This window comes from Cydia fagiglandana, chromosome 11 (assembly GCF_963556715.1).
Source record: "Cydia fagiglandana chromosome 11, ilCydFagi1.1, whole genome shotgun sequence".
Classification (NCBI taxonomy): domain Eukaryota; kingdom Metazoa; phylum Arthropoda; class Insecta; order Lepidoptera; family Tortricidae; genus Cydia; species Cydia fagiglandana.
This window is the reverse complement of record NC_085942.1, coordinates 10,923,418-10,947,697: the sequence shown is the minus strand read 5'-3', so window position 1 is coordinate 10,947,697 and position 24,280 is coordinate 10,923,418. Positions and strand designations below refer to the sequence as shown.

Below are 24,280 nucleotides of genomic sequence, written 5' to 3'. Positions count from 1 at the left end.
TTTAGATTACCTGATAATTAAAAAAAAACCTAATAATTTTAATATTAAGGGTTATGTTTAATTTATTCTTTATTCAAACAAACACTAAGTATAAGTTTACAGCTGCAGGGTGCCAAGACACTTATATTGTTAATAACTACCTACTTATTTCAGAAATAATGATTGCAGTGTACAGTAATTTTTGACAAATATGTTTAATGACACCATGGACCTAGAATATTATTAATTATATGAATAACACAATTAATATAGGTAGTTAACAATAACATATAAAATTTATAAGATTTCGTAGTTTTATTTAAACTATTTCTTGGTTCACTATGGAACGAATGTACCCAAGATGTGTATCTTTAATTCGGAGCACCACCGATGCGCAAGCAGCCCCGTACTCGTATTGTCTCGAAATCTCATTCAGTGTGTAATCGGGTATTTAAACCAGCCACATGCTACCCCAGACATCATTCACTCTTCACTCTTACCAAATCAACAACACAAATCAACCAATATGTTCAAGCTGGTAAATACAAAAAAAACGATACATCTTTATAATATATTACTGAGAAGTCTTTTATTATTATGTCGATCACGTTTTATAAACGAAGTTTGAGAAATATTTAGAGTAATGGGAGTACAAGATATAGGCCGAGATTTTACGTTGATGACGTCTTCGGATGTTCAGATTGCTTATCAGAGCAGAACAAATGCTTAACGTTTCTAACGTCATTACATTACTGTCATGTGGTGAACTTCTTAAAATTACAGTCAAGGATTAAGCGACCAATTTATCAAAAATATGTACATACGATTTTAATATATTAAATATACAAGATTCGTAATAAGGACACACACACGTATATATTTATTTTAAATTAGACGCATCAATGAAATTATTTATCTTATTTTGATTTTATTCTGCTATATTGTTTCTAATAGAAAAGACTTCTTGTTTTGTTCCGGATAACCGGTCTGGCCTAGTAAGGAGCTAAGGAGTGACCCTGCCTAAGCGTAAGACCATCGTAAGAGAATGCTTTTGGGTTTGAATCCCGATAAGGACATTTATTTGTGCGATGAGCATAGATATTTGTTTTCTATGTATTCAATATTTATATTATTATATAATATCGTTGCCTGAGTACCCAAACATTCTTGGGCTTACTGTCATGTGGGGCTTAGTCAATTTATATATGAATGTCCTATAATATTTATTTATTTGTTTTTATTAAGGCCTTCGTCGCTCTTCTCTCCTTTGCCGCGGCCAAGCCCGGCATCCACTCCGTGGCGTACCCGGCGGTCCCAGCAGTAGCACCAGTCGCTGCGTACACCGCTGCGTACACAGCCCCTATTGCTGCCGCATACACTGCTCCTGTAGCTGCCGCTTACACTGCTCCCGTAGCCGCCGCATACACTGCTGCCGCGTATACCGCCCCTGTCGCGGCTGCGTACACTGCCTACTCCCCTTACGCGGCAGCGTACACGGCTCCTGCGTTCGCTTACCTCCGAAAATGAAGAAACTTATATGACTGAATAATTATGAAATATATTACTCTTTAAGCAAAATAGTTGTTATGCTTTGATTTTCCTATATCTTTTCGTATTGACACATTTGAATTTTTTTCATTCAAATGCCCAATAAATTAACTTTTACTTAACAGTTGAGGAACACCAAAACAAATGATTAATTATGATTTATGTCCAATTATTTAAATTGCTCTTTTATTTCGATACCGAGAAATACTTCCAGCTACAGTATAAGATAAGATAAGAATTATAAATTATTACCACGGAAAGGAAATATCACATAATTTCATTTAAACAGAGAATTGCGCTAAAAGGTCGTCACTCCGCTTGCTGTCCCGAAGTGGATCCTAAGACATATTACGTGACGCTGACGTATACAGGGTGATTCATGAGACGTGAGCAGGACTAATCCTGCACACTCAGTAACTGATCATTGATCGATCACCATCGTATTTAGGTGAAACAACCACACTTTTTCCTATTTTCTAACTTTTTGGCGAGGGCAAATTTAATTCCCTACAATCATGGTCACCCTACAAGACCTAATTTAATAATTTTAATAAACATAAAACCTCTTTAACCGTAATGACAGCATTATGATTACGAAGAACATAAACTGTCAAACTTGAGTGAGATACGAGTTTTCAAAAGTAACCAGACCGTGATGACATTCAGTTTGACACAGAATATCGGTAGTTTAGTATTCTAATTGTAAGGTGACCATGCATGTCGTAAATAAATTAATAACTTTTTTTTTTCAACACGACTAGAAAATTAACGTTAACCTCACTAATACTGATACGAAACAGTTGCTTATAATTTACGAAATGCGCAGTGTTAGTCCTGCTCACGTCTCCTGAATCACCCTGTGGATCCTAGTTAATATGTTTAAAAGCTTTAACCTTACATATTGTACCTACTTACAGAGACTGACAAAAGTGCAAGTTCCATGTCCGGACTTAACTCTCATAAAAAACCAGACAAATCTAGATTAATAAAATCCTCATCAAAACCACTGAGGGCCAGAAATGAAGATACAAGATGATGATGAAATAGTGCCCAAAGAAAATAGAATGATTCGTGTGCGTTTCAAATCCATTTTACCTACTTTTTAGGGTTTCGTACACAAAGGGTAAAAGCGGGACCCTATTACTAAGACTCCGCTGTCCGTCTATCCATCTGTCCGGCTGTCCGTCTGTCCGTCTATCCATCCGTCCCTCTGCCACCAGGCCTCAAATGGCTCCTTAAGCCAGTTACATGATCAAATAATGTAGGTTAAAGTCAGGCCGTTCAGTGACAGATCCAGGAGGTTTTGTATTGTTTGGTTGGTTAAACAATAAATGTTATAACTACCCGAAAACTTAAAAATTGTTTGTTTACTTACTTTTATTTAAATACCTAAAGATACATACTAGGTAGGTACCTATGTCACTTCACGAAATTTAAGCACTGAAGTTGTAAAATTATAGAATTCATAATAATACATGTAACTGAGGCTCAAATTTAAATTAAATTATAACATTAAAGTTGTTTTTTTTAACTTATCTATTTGAGAACTTGTGGTTATGATTTAAAAAAAACTATATTATTATTATCGAACTCGCTCACCTAAATTCACAAGAAAAGGTTGATAAATGCGACCCGCAGTAAAGAAAACATAATACTTGCCCAAGTCAAAACGAAGACGCTTCGCTCGCGCTTCACGCTCGCTCGATCAACTATACAATATGTATAAATTACGGCTATATCTCCCACACAACTTTCACTAAATAATATTTAACTACATATTTGTAATTAAAAAAAAAATACTAATCAATGGCATACCTGCCTACTTTTATGAAAGTAATGATGGATAGGATGTTTTGCATTTAAAATTAATCTTGACTTGTAAAATTGCCCGTTCGACCTATTTTCTAAATATTTTTTTGTCTTTCAAATCCAGAAATAACCAAATATACCTAAAATATTATTTCTAGGTAGGTACAAGTCAAGGTCCTTTATTTTAACTACTTGCTACCATTTTGCCAGCACTTTATACAGGCAACCATAACAACATTATAAGTTCAAGGTCACCGTTAATAGTAGCCTTGCACGTCCCTATCTACGGCAGAGTGTGAAGGAGTTGTCATTGCACGCTATTAACTAGTCAATATTTAACTTTATTACAATGAGCTAAAGTTCACTCATAGTCAATGTTGTCAGGTTTACTGCTTAATATTCCGTCATAGAAAAAGGATGTGAGTAATTAAAGTTACGGTCACATACGATGGTAGAATGTTCTACACTCTGGACTGTCCATGCGACCTTGATGGGGCGGCGAATTGCGACTCTGCCAATGAATACACTACAGGATGTTTTGTATTATGAAATTGACTAATATGTAATTTATTGAGCACGTAAGCGCACGCACTAATGTTGATGCTTTAGGTCACGAAAAAGTGTGTAAATTAATTTAAATTGAATGTCAGATACTTAGAGAATATAACCAACGGAGACGCCATGTCTAAAATTTTCGGTACAAAATAGTCTGCCGTTTTTTGCGGGAGAGGGGCACATCAAATGTATAGGTACGTCATGTCATATAAACGTCAGTCCATACATATGGTTGACATGTGGTTGACCATTGGCCGCCTATTTTCGACAGAGGGGAACGCCTGTTAATGGCGGCTCCATTGTTAATTACTCCGAGGTCAGATATGTGCGGAGATCCTGTCGTGACCATAGACAGCAAAAGGTCATGTTGCGGAAACTGGGGTGAGAAAGTACTAGGTACATACCTAGACGATGCTATTTATAAGGACATGGCAGACAAAAAAAAAGTTTGTATGATTGACCTTGCTCAATAATAGGCTTTTGCCACTGCTAATGGGAATTGGAGTCTACAATTGATCCCAAGAATTAACGTAGGCCTAAACTATAACATTCCGTCTAGTCCTTCTGTTCTGCAGGAAAACAAGAAGATTCGAGGCGAAAATTGTGGAAATGCCACCGGGACAATAACGACAAAAATAACGTAATAATTACAGCGCATAAAATTTGAGACGTTTTAATCATCCTGTAAATCACAAATGTACTCGTATAGTGCAATCAAAGTAATTCAAGTCGCGTAGAGGTCCCGATCGCGAAGCGCGGGCGCCGGCTCACTGCCAACACAATGCTACCAAACTACTTTAAAACATCGTATGTTATATTTGACTGTACCTAACATACGTCTTTTTATAGTGGAACGAGAAAAGAATGGGGGGGTCAACATAAAATTGTATAAAATAGCCAGGACGGGACATAAGTAGCAGTGTTAGTTAGATACGCATTGTCTAAACAAACAATCAACATGTACAAGATTGTAAGTTTCAAGTTGATTATTAAAAGTATTCTATTTAAAGCTATTAGTCAATAATTATAGTGAATCAGTTCAAATTCAATATTGGTTTCGTTTAGCTAAATTTTGATGCGAGTGTATAGAAAACGTGGCGAAAATAATAATATCAAATTTTGCATTTTGCCCAAGAACTTATGGAACTTTTAGTTTGTACTAATGTGTTAAGTCAAATAATAATGAAAAAACTTTATTATATATATCATATTGTTCTCAATTCTCATTTTATGAAATTTGTTTTATTTATTCACTACTTATTTAGTACACCATTATTATAATCAAATCATTGAATGTCTACAGCTGATCTTCGCCTGCCTCCTGGCCTTCGCCGCCGCCAAGCCGCTGGTGGTGAGCTACGCGACGCCTGTGGCGGCCGCGTACACGGCGCCTGTGGCGGCCGCATACACCGCTCCCGTCGCCTACTCTGCCTACTCCGCCTACTCGCCGCTCGCCTACTCTGCTTACAGCTACGCTCCCTACTCTGCCTACTACGTCTAAGGAATCAATGCAATGATTGGTCTCGAATTTTTAAGTTCTTTATTTATCCAATTTTGAGACTAAATTATTGTTTAACATGTCTGACCTACGCTACACTCATTATAACGATTATGCCGAATAAATACGGATATTAAGTTATTAATCTGTCTTGTTATTTTTCTTCTCATTAGGTCATCATCATTCATTTAAGAGTTAGACTCTTGTCGGTGGAGCGATTTCCATGTATGTCGGTCCTCTGCCTTCTCCTTGACAGCCTGATACGACACGATGTTGAGTTTTTTTAGGTATACGATACATATACAATATAATATAATATATAATAAAAATACAATATAATAAAAAAGGTCAAAAGGTAAAAAGGTAAGGTAAAAAGGGTCAATGTTTTTTCAAAGAGGCGCCTATGTACTACTATATTTACACTCGTGCCCACTCGTAGATATGAATCATTTTTATCTGCGCTCCCATGCCTATAATACCTGTGTACGAGAGAGAGAGATATTTCGATTGACAATATATGTAAAAATTGCCAGTAAGATAAAGCCATAAATTAGTGCCTGTAGCAAATGTTTAAGTACCTATGCGCGTACTAAGCACTAATCGAAACGTGTAAACAGACCAATATGCAGATTACTTGAATGCAGTATTTCCATAACTTGTTACAATTTTAAAATTTCAAATATCAATTGAACCCGGATCCTCAAACATACCTAACCTCAATAAAGTAATTAATATCTGAAACAAGTGATACGACATAAAATATCTTTTTTTTTAATTTTATGTTAATTACATTGGATATGATCGTTTTATTTGGATAAAGACTTTGCTTATGTACACATTTAGATATTGGTCCTAGCATCATCCATCACAGAGTAATTCATCTCAATCATTTAGACTAGCATCCGCCTGCGATTTAGTCGACATTGATTTCGTTGTCAACACGTTAGGAATTTAAATACAATACATACTTTCCTTAAGATTTACCTATGCCATTTGAAGAACTTTTATTTTTTTTATTTCAAGGTCATTACTTTCAACGGTTTTGGTTGGATGTTGTCTGTCGGTACCTAGATTTAAGTATAAGTTATGTAGGTAACGGAACTGTTTTATATCTATAGAATAATAAATATAAAAGTTAAAATATTGTTGAAACGTGTTAAGTTATCGTTAGTGTCATTAAATTGTAATTATTAACGGAACCACTTTCGTTATTTGAAAGGAAAGAATTGAAAGCAGCAGTCCGCTACATTTTGGTAGATTTACTGGTAAATAAAATATTTTATGTAATAAACGTAAATGGGAATGTAATTACTCCATAATTATAATTAACCTTACCAACTTTAGAAAAGAAAGAAAGAAGGTAAGACAGCGAATATGTATCAAACAATAAAAGACAATGACCATGCTAGTCCTCCACACGCAGCATCACTTCCTCAATATATCTTTTTTTGCGGCAATTTGCAAGCATCGGTGACGAGTACATAATTGATACAGTTTTGCCGAATCGACCTTGAATTAAATGTATGACAATAAATCGTCTTTATGTTTACCTAATTCAAATTCGATCTTTGATATGTAGCAAAAGGTTTATTTTAAGATTTATTTTGAAACGGATACGGGTTTTAGTATCGCGTATAAAACAGGCGTGCAAGTTGATAGTAGCATCATTCGTTTTGGTAATTTTCGAGTGAATTTACACTCATTACCTCCAACCATCAACCATGTTCAAGCTGGTAAGCCAATATGATATTATATTTAATGAACGAATTTCATATTTTTGGGCCTTTCCAAGACTAAAAATAATTTCATAATTTACGAATTTGTTTTAAGTCCCATCTGTTGTTATGTGATTAGTAAAGTAAGGTATCTAGAAGTTTCAACAATAATTTATTCATTCGTCCATTACCTAACAAGTAACTAAATATCATTCTTTACTTAAATTTTTAGTAGTTACAAAACTTTTAATATTATATACTATATATAAGGTTGATTTCAAATTGGTAATACAAAATCAATGTGTAAAACACATCTTCCCTAAACTAAGCCCCTCAATTAAGTCTCATGCTTTTAAAATAATAAAAAAGGCTTTTTTTGCTTGACGTGGTTATCCTAAGTAACATAACAGTTTAAAGAATTTCAAATGAGCACTTTCCTCTTTGGGTGCCCGTAATGCACTGGAATATACGTACCTACTTTCTATCCAATTCTATTTTATTGGAAACGTGGTCCTAAGCTAATTTTAAGTACATAAGATCGGAAGCTAATTTTAAGTACATAAGATCGGATATTGCTCTATGTAGCACCCTTAGAATAATGGTGTTGGTACCGATCTCGTACAAAATGTATTTTCCAGATTTTCTCAATCCTCGCCGCCTTCGTGGCATTCGCCACCGCTAAGCCATGGGGAGTGTCGTACGGGGCACCCCTGGCGTACTCCTACGCCTCACCTCTGGCGTACTCAGCACCCGTGGCGTACAGCGCCTATGACTACGGTTCGCCCGTCGTCTCTGCCTACACTCCGTACGCCGCTGCTCCTGTCGCCTACGCCGCTAGCCCTTACTCTTATTACCTAAAACGCTAAATTCCTATTTACCTGAAACTTTTCTTCATTGACATATGTACTTAATCAACGATTCAAAATAAACTTCTGTTTTTAAAACAAGTGCGTTTAATTTTCTCATGAAATATTAAGACGTGACAGGCTCACATTACTTTCAATGTTTTTTAATGATGTTACGTTTAAGTTTCGCTGCTACGTATAGCTCAAGGTGAGGATATATATGAAGTTTTGGCCATACACAGTTAGTTCGTTAATCTGTGGTGTGATTATACATTCTTTTGTTACCAGCCGAACCATTCAGTGAGGCCTTGGTTATAGTTTAGTTTTCAAAGGATAGATTATTTTAAAGTAATTACTATTCGTTCCTGCTCTACAACCGGACCTAAACAGTAAACATGTATATAAGTAAACACATCTTCATGGCTTTTACTGCATTTGAAATACGGCTGTAGTACAGCTGCCAGTGCTACTCATTATCAAAGGCGTCTTTTGAAAATACAATTATGGCGAGAATTCTAATTGTAAGTTTTTGGTAAATTTTATCATGTTTAAACACAGCCTGTAATACGAGCAAAAAATTAAACTGTAGGCTGTACTCCTCATACTGACCAACATTTGTTCAGCAACTTTTAAAAATAACTTGTGATTTGATTTTTAATACACTTTAAAGTTTATTCTAAGACGCAATCTATTGCGAATTTAGTTATGTTTAATGCGTGACAAGCAACGTCATTCACAATGATATGGCGTGGCGATGGCGTCCATTGAAGATAATATTTATTTTGTATGAAAAATAGGGACCCTAAATACTTCATAATTTTAAAAAGTTGTTGAATAAAAGTGTCACCGTTTGAGGATTACAATCTATCTTTTAATTAGGTATTTACTCATGTTTCTGTCAGGCCACACCCGGTATAAGAAATATATATGTACCCACAAATATTACAACATATGATAATTATTTAATAGTTTTAATATAGTTATATTTTCTTTTTTTTTTTAATCTAAAAAAATGTTATAATTATGTCACAATACTAAATAACTAAATTGATTTTTAACCCGTGGAGTGCCCCAGGTTTTTCGTAGTATGGAACTCCTATACTAGTTACCAGCACACGTGTGACAGTAAGGCGCTCCACGGGTTAACAAACAAACTAGAAAAATATGTATATCTTAACTTCTTTTACAAAAGGGTTAAAATAACCTTATTTTGTAACTTAGTTATAGCTATTTCAATAAATATAAAAAAAATCTAATAAGGTTTGTTATCTTTACTGTCACTGGTAAATTGTGGTACACATATCCCATACAACCATTTCCAGTCGCCGTTACGACACGGTGTAGACACATCTTGTGTCGACACCGTCTGTTTCGGTCACAATTCCAGTCGCAGAGTCGTCGCCGTGTCGACACAGTTACCAGAAATGGGGAAGGGTCGACACATGACACAAAGTGACATAAAGTGTGGTCGCCGTGTGCACACATTGTTTCGGGTTTGCGACTACTTTATGCCAAAATCATTCGTTCATTCGTTCATTTTGTTCCTGTCAAATGGAAACTGTCAGATGGAAAAATAGTTAAATAAAAATAAGTGACATTAATACGCCATCTCTAAAACGGATTACAAGACGTAATTATATATTGTTTGCATTTATATTACAATAGGACTTAAATTATTATGGGGAATTAAACTGCTCGAGTGATTTGATAAACTAAGTGTAATATAATCAACGCGCCACCACATTGTTTTAGTTTAGCCGGAAAGGAAATTGTTTACTTCTCAGTGCTTGTGTTCATAAATATATTATTTGATGCATTTTTAGTACTTCGATGCGTATACTATACTTAAATAACAGAAATAACGCTTTACATACTACGAAACTTGTTAATTATGATGTATAAATATGGTTTAAGGCTGAGAAATATTGCAGTCACAAAGTAGTCGCAAATGTTTCGACTTTGTGTCGACTCTGTGTAGACACATGACACGCGCTGTCAAAAGTAATAACAAAGTTACTGGATTTGCAAAATGGCTCCTTGTGTTCATTTGTTTTCAGATATTCTCAAAGTGTAAAAATGACGTGGTCAGAGATGGGACTTAATAGATTAACTGTTTATTCGACTAATTAATGGAATAAAAAAAGTTAATCCTCAAATTTTAATCACGATTAGTTTAGTCGACCTAACATAGATTGAAATTGAATTAATCTGAACATTAATCGAATAAATTATCGATTAAATCTCGGTTGGAAGTTGACAGGGGGCCATTTTTGTACGTAAAAATAATAGAAATGTCTTGCATGCAGATGGTAGCCAAACACTTTGTCATAAAAGTCGAGATGGGTGTCTATTTATAGGTTTTAGGGAGTGCCGATTTCGAAAATGATGACCATTTTGGAATCCAAAATGGCGGCCATGCACTGTGTCATAAAAGTCGTCATGGATGTCGTTTTATACGTTTTAGGGGGCCCCAATTTTGAAAATGATGACCATTTTGGAATCCAAAATGGCGGCCATGCACTATGCCATAAAAGTCGTCAGGGGTCTCGTTTTATAGGTTTTAGGAGGCGCAGATTTCAAAAATGATGACCATTTTGGATTCCAAGATGGCGGCCATGCACTATGTCATAAAAGTCGTCATGGATGTCGTTTTATAGGTTTTACGGGGCCCCGATTTAGAAAATGATGACCATTTTGAAATCCAAAATGGCGGCCATGCACTATGTCATAAAAGTCGTCATGGGTGTCGTTTTATAGGTTTTAAGGGGCGCAGATTTCGAAAACGATGACCAATTTGGATTCCAAGATGGCGGCCATGCACTATGTCATAAAAGTCGTCATGGATGTCGTTTTATTGGTTTTAGGGGGCCCCGCTTTCGAAAATGATGACCATTTTGGAATCCAGAATGGCGGCCATGCACTATGTCATAAAAGTCGTCATGGGTGTCGTTTTATAGGTTTTGGGGGGCGCAGATTTCGAAAACGATAACCATTTTCGATTCCAAAATGGCGGCCATGCACTATGTCATAAAAGTCGTCATGGATGTCGTTTTATGGGTTTTAGGGGGCCCCGATTTAGAAAATGATGACCATTTTGAAATCCAAAATGGCGGCCATGCACTATGTCATAAAAGTCGTCATGGAAGTCGTTTTATAGGTTTTGGGGGGCGCAGATTTAGAAAATGATGACCATTTTCGATTCCAAAATGGTGGCCATGCACTATGTCATAAAAGTCGTCATGGGTGTCGTTTTATAGGTTTTAGGGGGCGCAGATTACGAAAACGATGACCATTTTGGAATCCAAAATGGCGGCCATGCAGTATGTCATTAAAGTCGTCATGGCTGTCGTTTTATAGGTTTTAGGGAGCGCAGATTTCGAAAATAATAACTATTTGGGAATCGAAGATGGCGGCCATGAACTATGTTAAAAGTCGACATGGATGTCGTTTTGTTTGTCATGGTCATCATTATCAAAATCTGCTCTTCCTAACACCTATAAATCAACATCTATGACGGCTTATATGACAAAGTGCACGGCAGACATCTTGGAATCCAAAATGGTCATCATTTTCGAATTCTGCACTCCCTAAAACCTATAAAACGATATCCATGATGACTTTTATGACAAAGTGCACGGCACACATCTTGGATTCCAAACTGGTCATCATTTTCGAAATCGGCACTTCCTAAAACCTATAAAACGATATTCATGACGACTTTTCTGACAAAATACGTAGCGGCCATCTTGGATTATAAAATGATCATCGTTTTCGAATTCTGCACTCCCTAAAACCTATAAATCGACATCCGTGACGACGCAAGTTATCTTTATTTTCAGATCTAACAAATTGCTACAGAATACAAAGGACAAAAAAAGAAGCGAGGAGGTAATGAAACAAGCAAACATACAGATGATTCCTCGACGCAATTGGATGCTTCTTAAATTGTGTCCAGATTTATTTGTCATAAAAGTTTTTATTTTTCACGTATTACTCTCACAAGTTCCGTGACATTTCGACCTTGTAATTTTTTAAGTAAATGGTTTTGTTTATCTGTGAGGATCTCACTAGAATAATATAATCAAGGTATGTTTATATTTGATAATTGAAATAGTAACGCAAAAAAAAATTATATTTGTGTCTTATAATCCTACCGAAGACTTTTATTTTTCCTTTTCCTTCTACACAAGTTTGGTCAAGTAATAAGAATTTAGGGCTCTCAATTTTATTTTGACTTCTACAACAGTAAAGCTACGAGGCCATGTTTGGTATCGTTTTCGTATAAATTCGCAGTACCAAATTTAGTTATGGTATCACATTGACACCATTCCAAAGTAAAAACATATAAACTTACTTTCTCTTAAACTCCTCTTCACGCTTAAACTGCTGAACAGTTTTAATTTAAATTTAGTACACATATATTTTGAGTCCCGAGACAGGACATAATAAGTTATCTCAAAAATCATCCTTCAAAGGTGTGAAATGAGGTGTAGGGGGGAATTCAGAATTGACTTCTTGAAGTTAATACTGTTTAAGTTTAGGTTTGAAGTCATGTTTTTTTTTATCATTTTTAACTAAATCAAAGATGTAGACCTTCCCAAATTTAATATAAATCGGTTCAGCGGTTATTGATTTCCCGTACAAATTTCCACGCCACTTTTCACACCTTCAAAAGATGATTTTGGTTATAAGATCTATCCTATGTCCTGTTCCGGGATGCAAACTATTTCTATACCAAATTTCAACGAAATCGGTTCAGCGGTTAAGCGTCAAGAGGAGTTTAAAAAAAACCGACCAAGTGCGAGTCGGACTCGCGTATTAAGGGTTCCGTACATTAAGTCCGACTCGCGCTTGACTGCACATTTCTAATAGGTTTTCCTGTCATCTATAGGTAAAGAACTATTTTGTGTATTCAGACAGACAGACATACAGACGCACGAGTGATCCTATAAGGATTCCGTTTTATGCTTTTGAGGTACGGAACCCTAAAAAGATTTTTTTAATTTTGTGGAATGGTTTCCATGTTAAATGGATTCAGCAACCCAGATTTATACGAAAACGATACCATACACGGCCTAGCACCTTCACTGATGTAGATATATCAAGATAAAAATGAGAGCCCTAAATAAACTTTCAAGAGCGGATATCTCAAAAACTATTCAACATATCGAAAAAATTGACTGAATAAACTTGTAACAAATTAAATTAACTTTCATTTTGTATAAGTGGCCATGTCGCTAAGATGCATAGTTTCCGAGATATAATCGAAAAACCGGAAAATGGGACATTCAAAGCCCCCTCTCTTCCCCCCGCTCAAGGGCTACGGCCGGGGACTTTTGATATGTTCACCTCCTAACTTGTCCAAACCAAGTTACAGAGTCAAAAATTGTGTTCCGAGCATTTCCCTCTACAACTTTTTTGAGCATTCGTTGGCTGACCTAAGTAGCTTATTGCATTTCTTTAAAAACTTTTCTGTAAAAGGTTGACGGGTGTTGGGTGTTTATATGGTTTTGGTCGATTATTATCATTTGCATCGCCCATGATGACTTACTAGAATTACTTACGAGCACACGAGACACTAATAGTAGTTTGACAAACCTTGGTTTTCAAGAGGTATTTTATATTGACATTTGCTGTCACAAATTTGCTGTCAGATTTAGTCGCAAACCGCACGCAAAGTGCACACAAATGTGTCGACACCTTGTTACGGAAAAGTGTACACACGGCGACGACACTTTGTTTCGAAACAATTCTAGACACATTGTGTGGACTCTGTTACGACACATCTGACATTTAGTTACCACTTTGATGATTCTGCGACTGGAATGGTTATATGGGATGTATATCTGATTCTCATAGTAATTTATATTTATTAGTGATCGTTTTACAGCTTTTAGCGGTACTAGCGGCGGCGGTAGCCGATCAACTCGTCTTTACTTCGCCATACCTGGCCTCACCATTTATAACACCATATGCGGCGCCCTACACTTCAGCGGCGCTGGTGACACCAGAAGTAGCTGTACCAGCAGGAGTGCCATCAGGAGTAGCACCAGCTGTGCCAGCTGCCGCTGTTCCTCTTTCATCGGTGTCTGCTTATTCCTACGGGTCTTCATACAGCATTCAAGATTACGCACCTCTAGTCAACACGGCAGCTGCGCCTCTTTACAGCTCAGCCTATAGCGTGCCATATTCTTACGCTGACTGGTTCTACCGTAGATAAAAATAAGAGAATAGTAAAAATATCGCCTCTTTTGTCCGATTCTATGGGTTGCCAGGTAACCAAAATGTATTGTGGACTTAAAAACGTCCATATCAATTATTAAAGCACCTTTTACCGAATATTCTTTTTTTATCGCGACGTGTTTACTTTGACACAGCGTGTGCTCACGGCAAATATTCAAATCCAGTCGACGTTTTGATGTTATCTTTTGGCATCATAGTCTTATCATGATCAAAGTCATTTGAATTCTCAACGGCTTAACGCTGCAGTTTTACATCGAGTACGAGGTTGACATTTAAATAATATTGACAGTCTTTTAGGACTATAAGTAATATATGGATTGTATAGATTGTATTTTTTTAAGCATGACAGCGCTTCGCAGAAGTTCGCTTGTGGTTCTAAATCTGGCACTTTTAGCGGTAACAATTTAAAGTAAATTATATGTATTGACCATGCTACATTAGATAATTCAATAATCCTGATAAAAACTGCAGGCTTGCTTCTGCGGAGTTCTTTCTAATGCTAAAAAAAAACGAACTATACGTTCGTACGTTCGTCATGCTACTTCAATCAATCCACACACGTTCGAATGTTTCCGTGAAAATACGATGGAAAATATTTATGCACTACATCAGTACCTACCTACTTACTATTTAATAAATTGGCTACAGTTTCATTAATGGCATATATTTTTTCCTGTTTATACATTATGCTCACGTGCTATAATATCTTACGTTGAGATGGACCAAGTGTGTCTAACTTTGACCAAATCCACAATCTACTTAACTATTTTTAACGCTCCACCAACCCCCCGAAATTCTAAAAATACTGTAGACGCTTTCCGGCTCGCTAAAAAATAAATTATTATATAACTTTTCTTCGCATCATCTAATCTTTCGATCCCAATAGATCTCTTAGTTGTGTTTGCTCAGAGCAAAAAAAGGTCAACCACGGCGTTGCATGAACAAGAGATTTCCTTTAGCAGGATTGGTCCTTAGGATCCAAGGATGGATTTAAGAAGTGGAGCCACCCAGATTTTTGATGCAGGTGGGGGAGGGGGGGGTGTTAAGCGTCTGCGACGTTTGAGGTTAATAATTCTTTAAATTTAGGTTCTAAGTCAAGTTTAGTATCATTTTCAACTAAATCAAAGATGTAGACATAGATTTCATCGAAATCGGTTCAGCGTTTATTGATTTCCCATACAATCCTACACCTTACCTTTCATTTTTAAGGTTTTTTTTTTGGAATAAAAAACTATCCTATGTTCTTCCCTGGGACTCAAACTATCTCTATACCAAATTTTATCTAAATCGGTTCAGCGGTTATTGAATCCCCATACAAATTTCCTCCTCCCTTTTCGCACCCTTAAGGGATGATTATTGAGATTAAAAGTATGCTATGTTATTCCCTGGGACTCAAACTATCTCTGTACCAAATTTTAACTAAATTGGTTCAGCAGTTTAAGCGTGAAGAGGAATTTAAAAAAAAGTATTTTTTTCATATTTTATGTGTTTTTACTTCGGAATGGTGTCATTATGATATCAGAAATGAATTTGGCACCCCAGATTTATACGGAAATGATACTAAACTTGCCTAGAAGCTTAAATGATACAGATATCAAGATCAAGTTGAGAGCCCTCCCCCCCCTAAAAATTTACATCAAAAATCTCGGTGGCTCCACTTCTTGAATCCATCCTTGGGTCCTAAGGACCAATCCTGCCAAAGGAAATCTCTTGTTCATGCAACGCCGTATGTTAGGCCCAGCGCCATCCGCTATCTATGACGTTCGAGTAAAAGTACACATTTATTTAGCATCGCCGGCTTCCTTACTATTAGACTGACCTTTTAGTTAGAATCTTAAATTACTATTTATATTACTGCACACTACGATATAATTTATATATACTTATACATATAGTATGTATATACTATGAAGTATTTGAACAAATTAAATTATTTTCAGGAATTATTTTAATTTGTTTTTATCAAGTAGCTAGAAACACTACTATATAAATTATAAACTTAAATAAATCTCATATACTAAGAAAAAAAAAACTTGGTCACTTTTTCTTAGTACCTATATGACATTTATTTCAGTTTATATAGTATGTATATTATAATATATAGGTAGGTATCAACTCATATAAATTTGTTGTTAGATAGGAAAGGCAATTTTTAACGACCTACTCTATAGTCATACGTATTATGAAAACAAAGCTGCACTTTAAGGTGGAAGCAAGCCGCTTTGCATGGTGATAGTAGACGACAAAGTAAGCGATTTTTTCCGAAGCACCCAAAAATTCACCCCTTAGGAGCCGAGATTTAGCGAGGTCTATTAGGAAAAAGAAAAAAATTCCACAAGTTTCAGGGAACAACAAATATTGAAAAAAATGATATCATTTGAAAGAAAATTCTTTTTTTTAACGTAAAAAAAATAAATACAAAATCTTTTCAAAGAATATTAGAGTCAAATTATTAAAAACCATTTTTTTTCTCTTTTGCGCTTTATTCTTGCAAATAATGTCTTCAACTTTGAAGAATGTCTAAATATAAATTTTTGGTTAAAGTTAAATATATTTCTTACTAAATGACGAAAACTGCATCAAAATCGGTTCGGCAGTTTTTGAGATACAAGTTTCAGAAGTTGGCTTACTTTTATTTATATGGGATTTTTCGTCTTATGTAGTCCAAAAGGCGAGTAAGTCATAGTAAATTATACGTAAATTAGAAGGTACTTAATTTATCTACATTAGAGATATGTATATAATATATATTTATATGTGGAAAACTGCCATAGTCACCATCTTACATAAAAAAGGAGATATATCGAAGCCGAATTTTCCCCCATAAGCCTCCTTTCCCAATTTCCCATACGTATAAACTATTTGCAAAAGCTTTATGCAACCGCCTAACTTGTATCCTCGTTGAATGCCAACCTCCCGAGCAGGCTGATTTCTGGAGCGGATTCTCTACAATCGACCATATACATGCGGTAAAGCAACCGGACCCTGTACATGGCCTTCGTAGATTACGAAAAATCCTTCGACAGTGTCGAGCATTGGGCGGTGTTTGACTCTCTCCATCGCTGCTCAATCGACAATCGCTACGTGGATCTGCTCTAGGAGCTACATATATACCTCGGCAAAAATACAAGTTTGGCTTTACAAACTTAGTAACCCAATATCTATCGAAAGGGGATACCATTTCAACCAAGTTTTTTACGACAGTGCTAGACGACGTCATAAAAACGCTTGCATGGGACAGAACTGGTATCAATATCCATGGGTCTTCTTGTCGCACCTGCCGCCTTTTTTGTTTGCCGAGTCCCTGGAAGATCTTCAAGGCATGGTTGAAACCCATGCTTCTTTGAATAGATCTTAAGCTGAATACGTCCAACACTAAAGTTATGACGAACATATCTAGTAAATCGATTCCAACCATTACGGTTGGGAACGAAAGACAGGAGGTGGTCGAGAAATACGTGTATCTTGGATATATTCTATCATTTGACAAAACACATCAGCAGAAGGAGATCTCCAGGAGAAGCCAGCTGGCTTGGGCGGCATTCATTATACAAGCGGACATCCTCAAACCCGTTAACATTCCATAATGCCTGAATTTCGCCTCTTTAACCAATGTGTCCTACCTACCATGACCTACAGTGCCGAGACATGAACGCTCACTAAAGAGGCTGTGTATAAAATCCGAGTGGCACCGAGAGCCATGGAGCGCGCCATGCTCGGCATCAAATTTCAAGACCGAGTGAGGAATGTCGAAATCCTACGCCGCACCAAGATGTCGGATGCGTCATCACCAAACTTAAATGGAGCTGGGCGGGACATGTTGCCAGGCAGAGTGATGCCAGGTGGGCCAAAATGTTAACGGAATGGTGGCCGCTTACAGACGAAAGAAGTGCCTGGCGTCCGTTGGCTCGTTGGGTGGACGACATTCCGAAGATTGCGGGTCACTTCTGGATGAGATTGGCTCAGGACCGGGATAAGTGGCGTACTCGAAGAGAGGCCTATGCTCAGCAGTAGGCGATTAAAGGCTGATATGATGATATTATATATTTACAAGAAGATTATTCATCTTCAGCTTCATTCATACTGGCTAAACTGGTTAAACTAGAGGATGAAATAAAATGTAGATCTTTTTTACAGATAAGTAAATATACTTTATATTGAAAAAGCAATATTTTTATAAAATTATATAAGTTATTATACGTACTTTAACGTACCTACTAATTTAAAACTTTGATTTGTCCAATATTCGGTAGGGATTAAAGTACTAATCCTACTTTTAAGCACAATGCCTCATAATTTGTTTAATGAATTTGAAGATATATGTATAAATGTTTATATAACACATAGATAAAGATGTGTTTTACATTAATAAGAAAAGCACAACATAGTTAGTACTTAATACGGTACTTAAAAGTAGTCACTAATTATAAATCATCATGTCAATAAAACTAGGCCAATTTCTGGAACATGAATCTTATGAACTACTTAACCGATTTTGATGCGGTTTTCAGTTTCTGATAAGAAATATGTTTGGCTTTATTATTAAGTACTTATTTGCAGACATTTTTTAATGTGGAAGACACTAATTGAAAAATAAAACGTAAAAGGTTTTTTTTAATAATTTTACTCTAACACTATATTTCTTTAATATAATTTTATGTATAATTTTTTTACATCAAGAAAAGATATATTCTTTCGATTGACACCAAATTTATCTTAATCGGACGATCCGTGAAACTTGTAGATTTTTTTTTCTGTTTTTAACAGACCTCGCTTTTTCTCGGTTCCTAAGGGACGAAATTACGGGTGCTTCGAAAAAAATCGTTTTATTTGGTCTCCACTATCATCGTGCAAAGTGGCTTGCTTCCACCCCAAAATGCAGCGTTACGGCAAAAAAGCTCCATAATTAGTAAGACTACTAATACCATTGACGCATTTGTCTACGCAAGTTTAAGTAGTCGACCTACTAGCCATTCAATCATTAAACCCCTCCTTTTTACTTCCCCATTTAAATTACTTTGACCTTTTATTGAGAACTTTATTTTAAGCTTAATTTTTTTTCTTTTTTAAGTAGACTTAAGAAAATAATAAATGAAGATTCGACGGAGGGTTCCTTTTTAAAATTAGGTAGATAATAATAGAAATATTATTTTGGAATTTAGTTTATTTTTAGAATTGGTTTCAACTTTTCTTGAAACGTAAAACAGTAGGTAAGTAGATTATAGTTACCTAAGCATTGCAGTAAGTATAATATTTTTTCACAATGTATTTCTTTAAATATAAGTATTATACTCGTATAACAGTGTAGGGCCTCCATTACATAGCTACCCGTACCTACGTCACAATACAGGCCTTGATATTGTGTTCATAACAATCAAAAGGGAATCGTCGCAGCACTTGTATCTTCTTACGTCTTTTTACAAAGAAGGGAATACTTTTTGCGAAAATTTAAAAACAGCATAACCGATTATGTTCGCTATAGTTTTAATTGAAAGTTCTTTACAGTACATATGGTGCTACTTTACGCCCTAGGGCGGGATTTAGGACAAAATGCCTATGTCAAAAATTTAAAGGGACATATGTACTGTACTGTATAACGTGCGAAAAGGTAATTCGCAATCGTGTCGATTTAAAACATTCCCTTCGGTTCCTTCGGTCGTCTTTCAATTTATCGCCACTCGTTGAGAATTTTAATTTTCGCACTTGTATCGTGATATACTTGTTGTTGTTGTAATATACAAGTTTAGCTTTACTTTCATGATTTGTTTCATATTTTTGTGGGCCTGTAGTTGAAAAATTAGAAGGGGGGGAGGCATTTTTTTTCTTGTAGAGCTATGATTTCCGAAAATTGTTATAGAATCAAAAAATGGTTTTAAGAAGTCAGTCCCGAGGACGGACGGGCAGACAGACGGACATGACGAAATGGTTCCTAGTTGACTATGGAACCCTAAACACGTAACTACAAACTATCTTATAGTCTTTTCAAATTGTATGAGTTAATCCATTCTCATATACTTACCATTATATTGTGTACATGAGTTAAATACTGCGATCGTATATAACCTAAATAGTTTACATAATTCATCACATAAATATTACATAAAACTACGTTACGACAATTTATTGTATGAATATATACAATCTACTTAATTCAAGCTTCTTTAAATGCCCCTTGCTACAATGTAAAGCAATTATTTGTGCTGGTTTTCATTGCTATGTCTATAGTTTTTGCCATAGCGCCTTGCGCACACGACGTTGGCAAGATACTTAATAACTACCTTTAATAATTAAAACAAACAGTATGATCGACCCAACAAGATAAACGGCAGTAAATTATTTATGACAACCGATTTCTTTAGGGCAGATCTGATCTTAGTAGACTACTTTACCCACTTATTGGTAAATCTATATGCGTCAATTAGGTAGTTAATTTGACCGTAGTTCTGTAGAAAGGGGCCAACTTTTTATATTTGTCAAAGTGACTTACACCCTAACTCAGTAGCTTTGGTCGCTTTCTGCATTGATAAAAAAATTGAGTTGGTCGTTTTCTGCATAACCACTGTCATTTATCTTTTACCCCGTTACAAACATGAGTCAAATATACTCCTATAATGCCTTATCAGATATAATTATTAATATCTTCAAAACGGAGATAAGTAATTAGAATTTAGAAAGTAACTTAAATTTACGCTTAGGAATGTACCATTAAATTAACGAAGTTAAAAAAACACGGTGTATAATGACATATTGAAAAGAAATAAAAGCAAAATAGGTAGGTACCTACTGTTTAAGGATTTCCACGAATTCCTTAGTTTTGACTAAACATATCGATTCTGCAGTTTCAAGTTCAGAACATTTTGAGGGATTACATAATAAAGTTAAGAGAAACTCGTGATAATATATTTAGTGGATCAAATAGACCTTCATAATTTTTTGCTTAAGTACATGTTAGTGGATGTCCAGTGTCCAGACGGGACATTTTTTGCACATTCTGAATAAATTGTAATTATGTGATGGGAAGCAAAAATGGAATTGCCTCGTCGATCCCACTTGATTCTTAACAAAGAGATGTCGACTCAAAAATAATAAACATTAAAGCTCGACAAACTTGTTGAAAGTTTTCGATTAAATCCTTAATTTTAAGCATCAAAGGGGTTCTAAATTAAAATGACCACTTTCACATCAACTGTTTATTATCAACATATATTATATTCTATAGTCGCACCATTATAATTCTGCAGCGGATTTGATAGCCCACGCAGTGTAAGTGTTATGTATACGTCATACATACGATATCAAAGTGACAGATAAATACAAACGAACCTAGGATACTAAGATTGGAATATCGCTCTGCCGTAAGAACTGTCGTTCCCACTCAATTCAAGCACATTTATTTTATTTGTAAAATAAGAAAATAATGCTCTTCCTTTGTAGGTAAAAACAAACTGGCACTTGATGGGACAAACTGTAGGAACTACATTCGGAAACAACAAATTAGGTAGATTGAAATGTAATTCGACTGTGTCGCGCCCTTACGAACCAAGAAAACACTAAGGGCAACTTGCACCATCCATTCTAACCCGAATTTAACCGGTTAAACCTAGAGTACTATTAGATGTGTTAGAACAAATTAGGTAAATTATTTTCAGAAAATATTTAAATTTGTTTTTATTTTAAGTAGAAACACTACTATATATACCTACTAGGCACCTGCCGCGATAGCAGAGGACGCTGGTTCGATTCCAGCCTGGGGCACTGGAGGCCTTAGTCACTTTTTCTTAGGTCCACTTGCACCATTCCACTAACCCGGTGTTAACCGGTTAAATTGGGAGTTACCATGGATACCAGTACGATTTGACACTGGGTTAACGGTTTGACCGGTTAACCCCTGGGTTAGTGAGATGGTGCAAGTGGCGTTTAGTATATGACATTTATTTCAGTTTATAAACCTAGAGTTACCATGGTTACCAGTATACTTTGACACTGGGTTAACGGTTTAACCAGAATGGTGCAAGTGGCACCATAACGTTTCCAATCTAATTTCAATACATAAAAGTACATTCGGACATCTTCGGGACGTAAAAATCTCACGAGATAAACAAGAAGAAACCCGTTTATTACTAACTGCCAGTAACCTTTAGGAACATAATAAAATGTACTTTTTTTAGTCCCGGTTTCGCCTGGATCCAGTTCATAAAGCCGACTGCAAAGGTCATTGCTACTATTATTTGCATTCTTGCATAGTACTCGCGTGGGGTATAAAACCCCGTCAGTTCTACGAAGGGCATCATATATCCCTGGATATTCGAACTACTTGCAACATGCATAAGCTGGTAAGGCTCACCTGTTTATTATATATTCACACTTAGGGATAATTGCAATTATTGTTAAATATGACAAATGGCTTTAATAATTGAAATATTCATTTATTTAGTAGTTTAGCTAGATCTTCCTGTTTTTGACAATAAAAATAAGTACGTTTAATTTTAAATGTGAAAATATATCTTACGGTTAAACGTTGTTGTTCTAAAAGCGGTAGGTACTCGTACTTAGGTATGTATAGTGTACTTACTTACCCATATACATATGTAGAAGCAGGTAAGTATCATTTAGAGACTATAAACATACATACCCACGCATGATGTCCTTTACTTAAATGTTACTTGCTATTTTTATCATGTATTAATTGTACCTGTCAAGGTATGTGTTAAATATTTACTGAAGCTATGTATTTAATATATGAAATACTAGCTTTTGCCCACGACTTCTTTATCTCTCTCTATAGCAAATTTCATATATAAATCGGTTCTTAAGTTAAAGCTGGAAGAGTTATCAGTCACCTATTAGTACAGTTTCACAAAATATTGTGTATATCAAGGAAATAAATTACAAAGATAGAATATTCTATTTATATATAACGTCTCTCACAATAACTGAAGAGTTAAGTAATGTACTTTACTTAAGTGTTATGTGCTCAGCTCTGTGTCTTATTGTGCTTATCTTGAAGCCAACAGTATTCTTTAAGTTATAGCACGAAATTTGAGGTTATTTTTAGTTGGCAACCTAGAACCTATTGTCGAGTTATGAGACTCATCTCATGCAGATTTTGATCTGCTATTAGAGCATTTCTATTTAAAGCCTCAACTTGCATTTTAGATTTCGGATTTTTTATATTATTTCCACTCAGAATAGCGAGTACTATGGGTAAAATAAGCCTAAAGAACTCTTTCGATCCTAATACGAGAAAAAAAGTGTCCCCAAAATTTCATAAACATTTTTTGTTTTCCGTTTTGTTATGGTCATAAAGGTTGTATTGAAACCCGTAACCAAACGGATGAAAAATTTTGGGGACACTGTTTTTCTCAGTAAAAATGGAAAAAGCTCGTGATCCTGAGTAGAAATATTATAAAAAAATGCCAATCCAAATTTTTGGTACATGTTTAAATAAAAACGCCCATTATTGTGTACTTTCTAAAAACAGCTTTTTATTTCAGCTAATCTTTTTCGCCCTGCTGGCTATGGCGTTCGCGGCGCCCGCGCCCTCGCCGCCGTTAGTGTACACGGCCCCGCTGGGCTACCCGTCCCCGTACCTGGCTGGGGCGCCCGTGATCTATAACTCCCCCTACCCCGCCTACTCGCCCGGTCTGTACCCAGCCGGCGCACCCATCACCTACACCAAGTACTTCTGAGGACTTCGACGACATCACTTTTAAATCTGGAATAATTCGAACAGTTTGAGAAATTCGCAATAAATTACCGTTCCGCCTATTTCGTTTTTTTTTCGTTTTTTATCAAGTCACCTCTATCAGAGTTAGTAGGTACCTCAATGAGACACAGGGTTAAAAACGTTCTGGAAAACGGTCGTCTTTCCTGCGAACAGATAATAGTAAAGTTAACAATTTGGGTACCTAATATGCTAGGTAATTGAAACTAATCGAAATATCTGCCATGTTTTACGTTATTAACTAAAGCATCATATATATCCAGATAGCGAAAAAGATGTGTTATATGTGTTTCAAGTAAATAGTGTAAAACATGAAAGACATTTCGATTATGTAGTTGAAATTATCCCGCAGTCGAAATTGTCC

At 35.8% G+C, this 24,280-nt stretch overlaps 2 protein-coding genes and 1 long non-coding RNA gene across 3 annotated transcripts; all 3 read left to right on the top strand.

Moving 5' to 3' along the window:
- The first annotated feature begins 505 nt into the window (after window positions 1–505).
- On the top strand, window positions 506–1,506 carry LOC134668664 (vitelline membrane protein Vm26Ab-like). Its single transcript, XM_063526106.1, has 2 exons — window positions 506–517; window positions 1,225–1,506. The coding sequence occupies exons 1-2, from the start codon at window positions 506–508 to the stop codon at window positions 1,504–1,506; spliced, it is 294 nt and encodes a 97-aa protein (XP_063382176.1).
- Window positions 1,507–4,729: 3,223 nt separating this feature from the next.
- Window positions 4,730–7,970, top strand: LOC134668663 (vitelline membrane protein Vm26Ab-like). Its single transcript, XM_063526105.1, has 3 exons — window positions 4,730–4,861; window positions 5,195–5,386; window positions 7,743–7,970. The coding sequence occupies exons 1-3, from the start codon at window positions 4,850–4,852 to the stop codon at window positions 7,968–7,970; spliced, it is 432 nt and encodes a 143-aa protein (XP_063382175.1). The 5' UTR covers window positions 4,730–4,849.
- Window positions 7,971–22,377: 14,407 nt separating this feature from the next.
- On the top strand, window positions 22,378–23,960 carry LOC134668543 (uncharacterized). The gene is made up of 2 exons (XR_010098795.1): window positions 22,378–22,525; window positions 23,687–23,960. It is a non-coding gene; the product is annotated as an uncharacterized LOC134668543 (long non-coding RNA).
- The last annotated feature ends 320 nt before the right edge of the window (window positions 23,961–24,280 follow it).

Coding starts and splice junctions, on each gene's coding strand:
- LOC134668663 (XM_063526105.1), top strand. Junction 5,387..7,742: donor CTCCCTACTCTGCCTACTAC/GTCTAAGGAATC, acceptor TGTATTTTCCAG/ATTTTCTCAATCCTCGCCGC.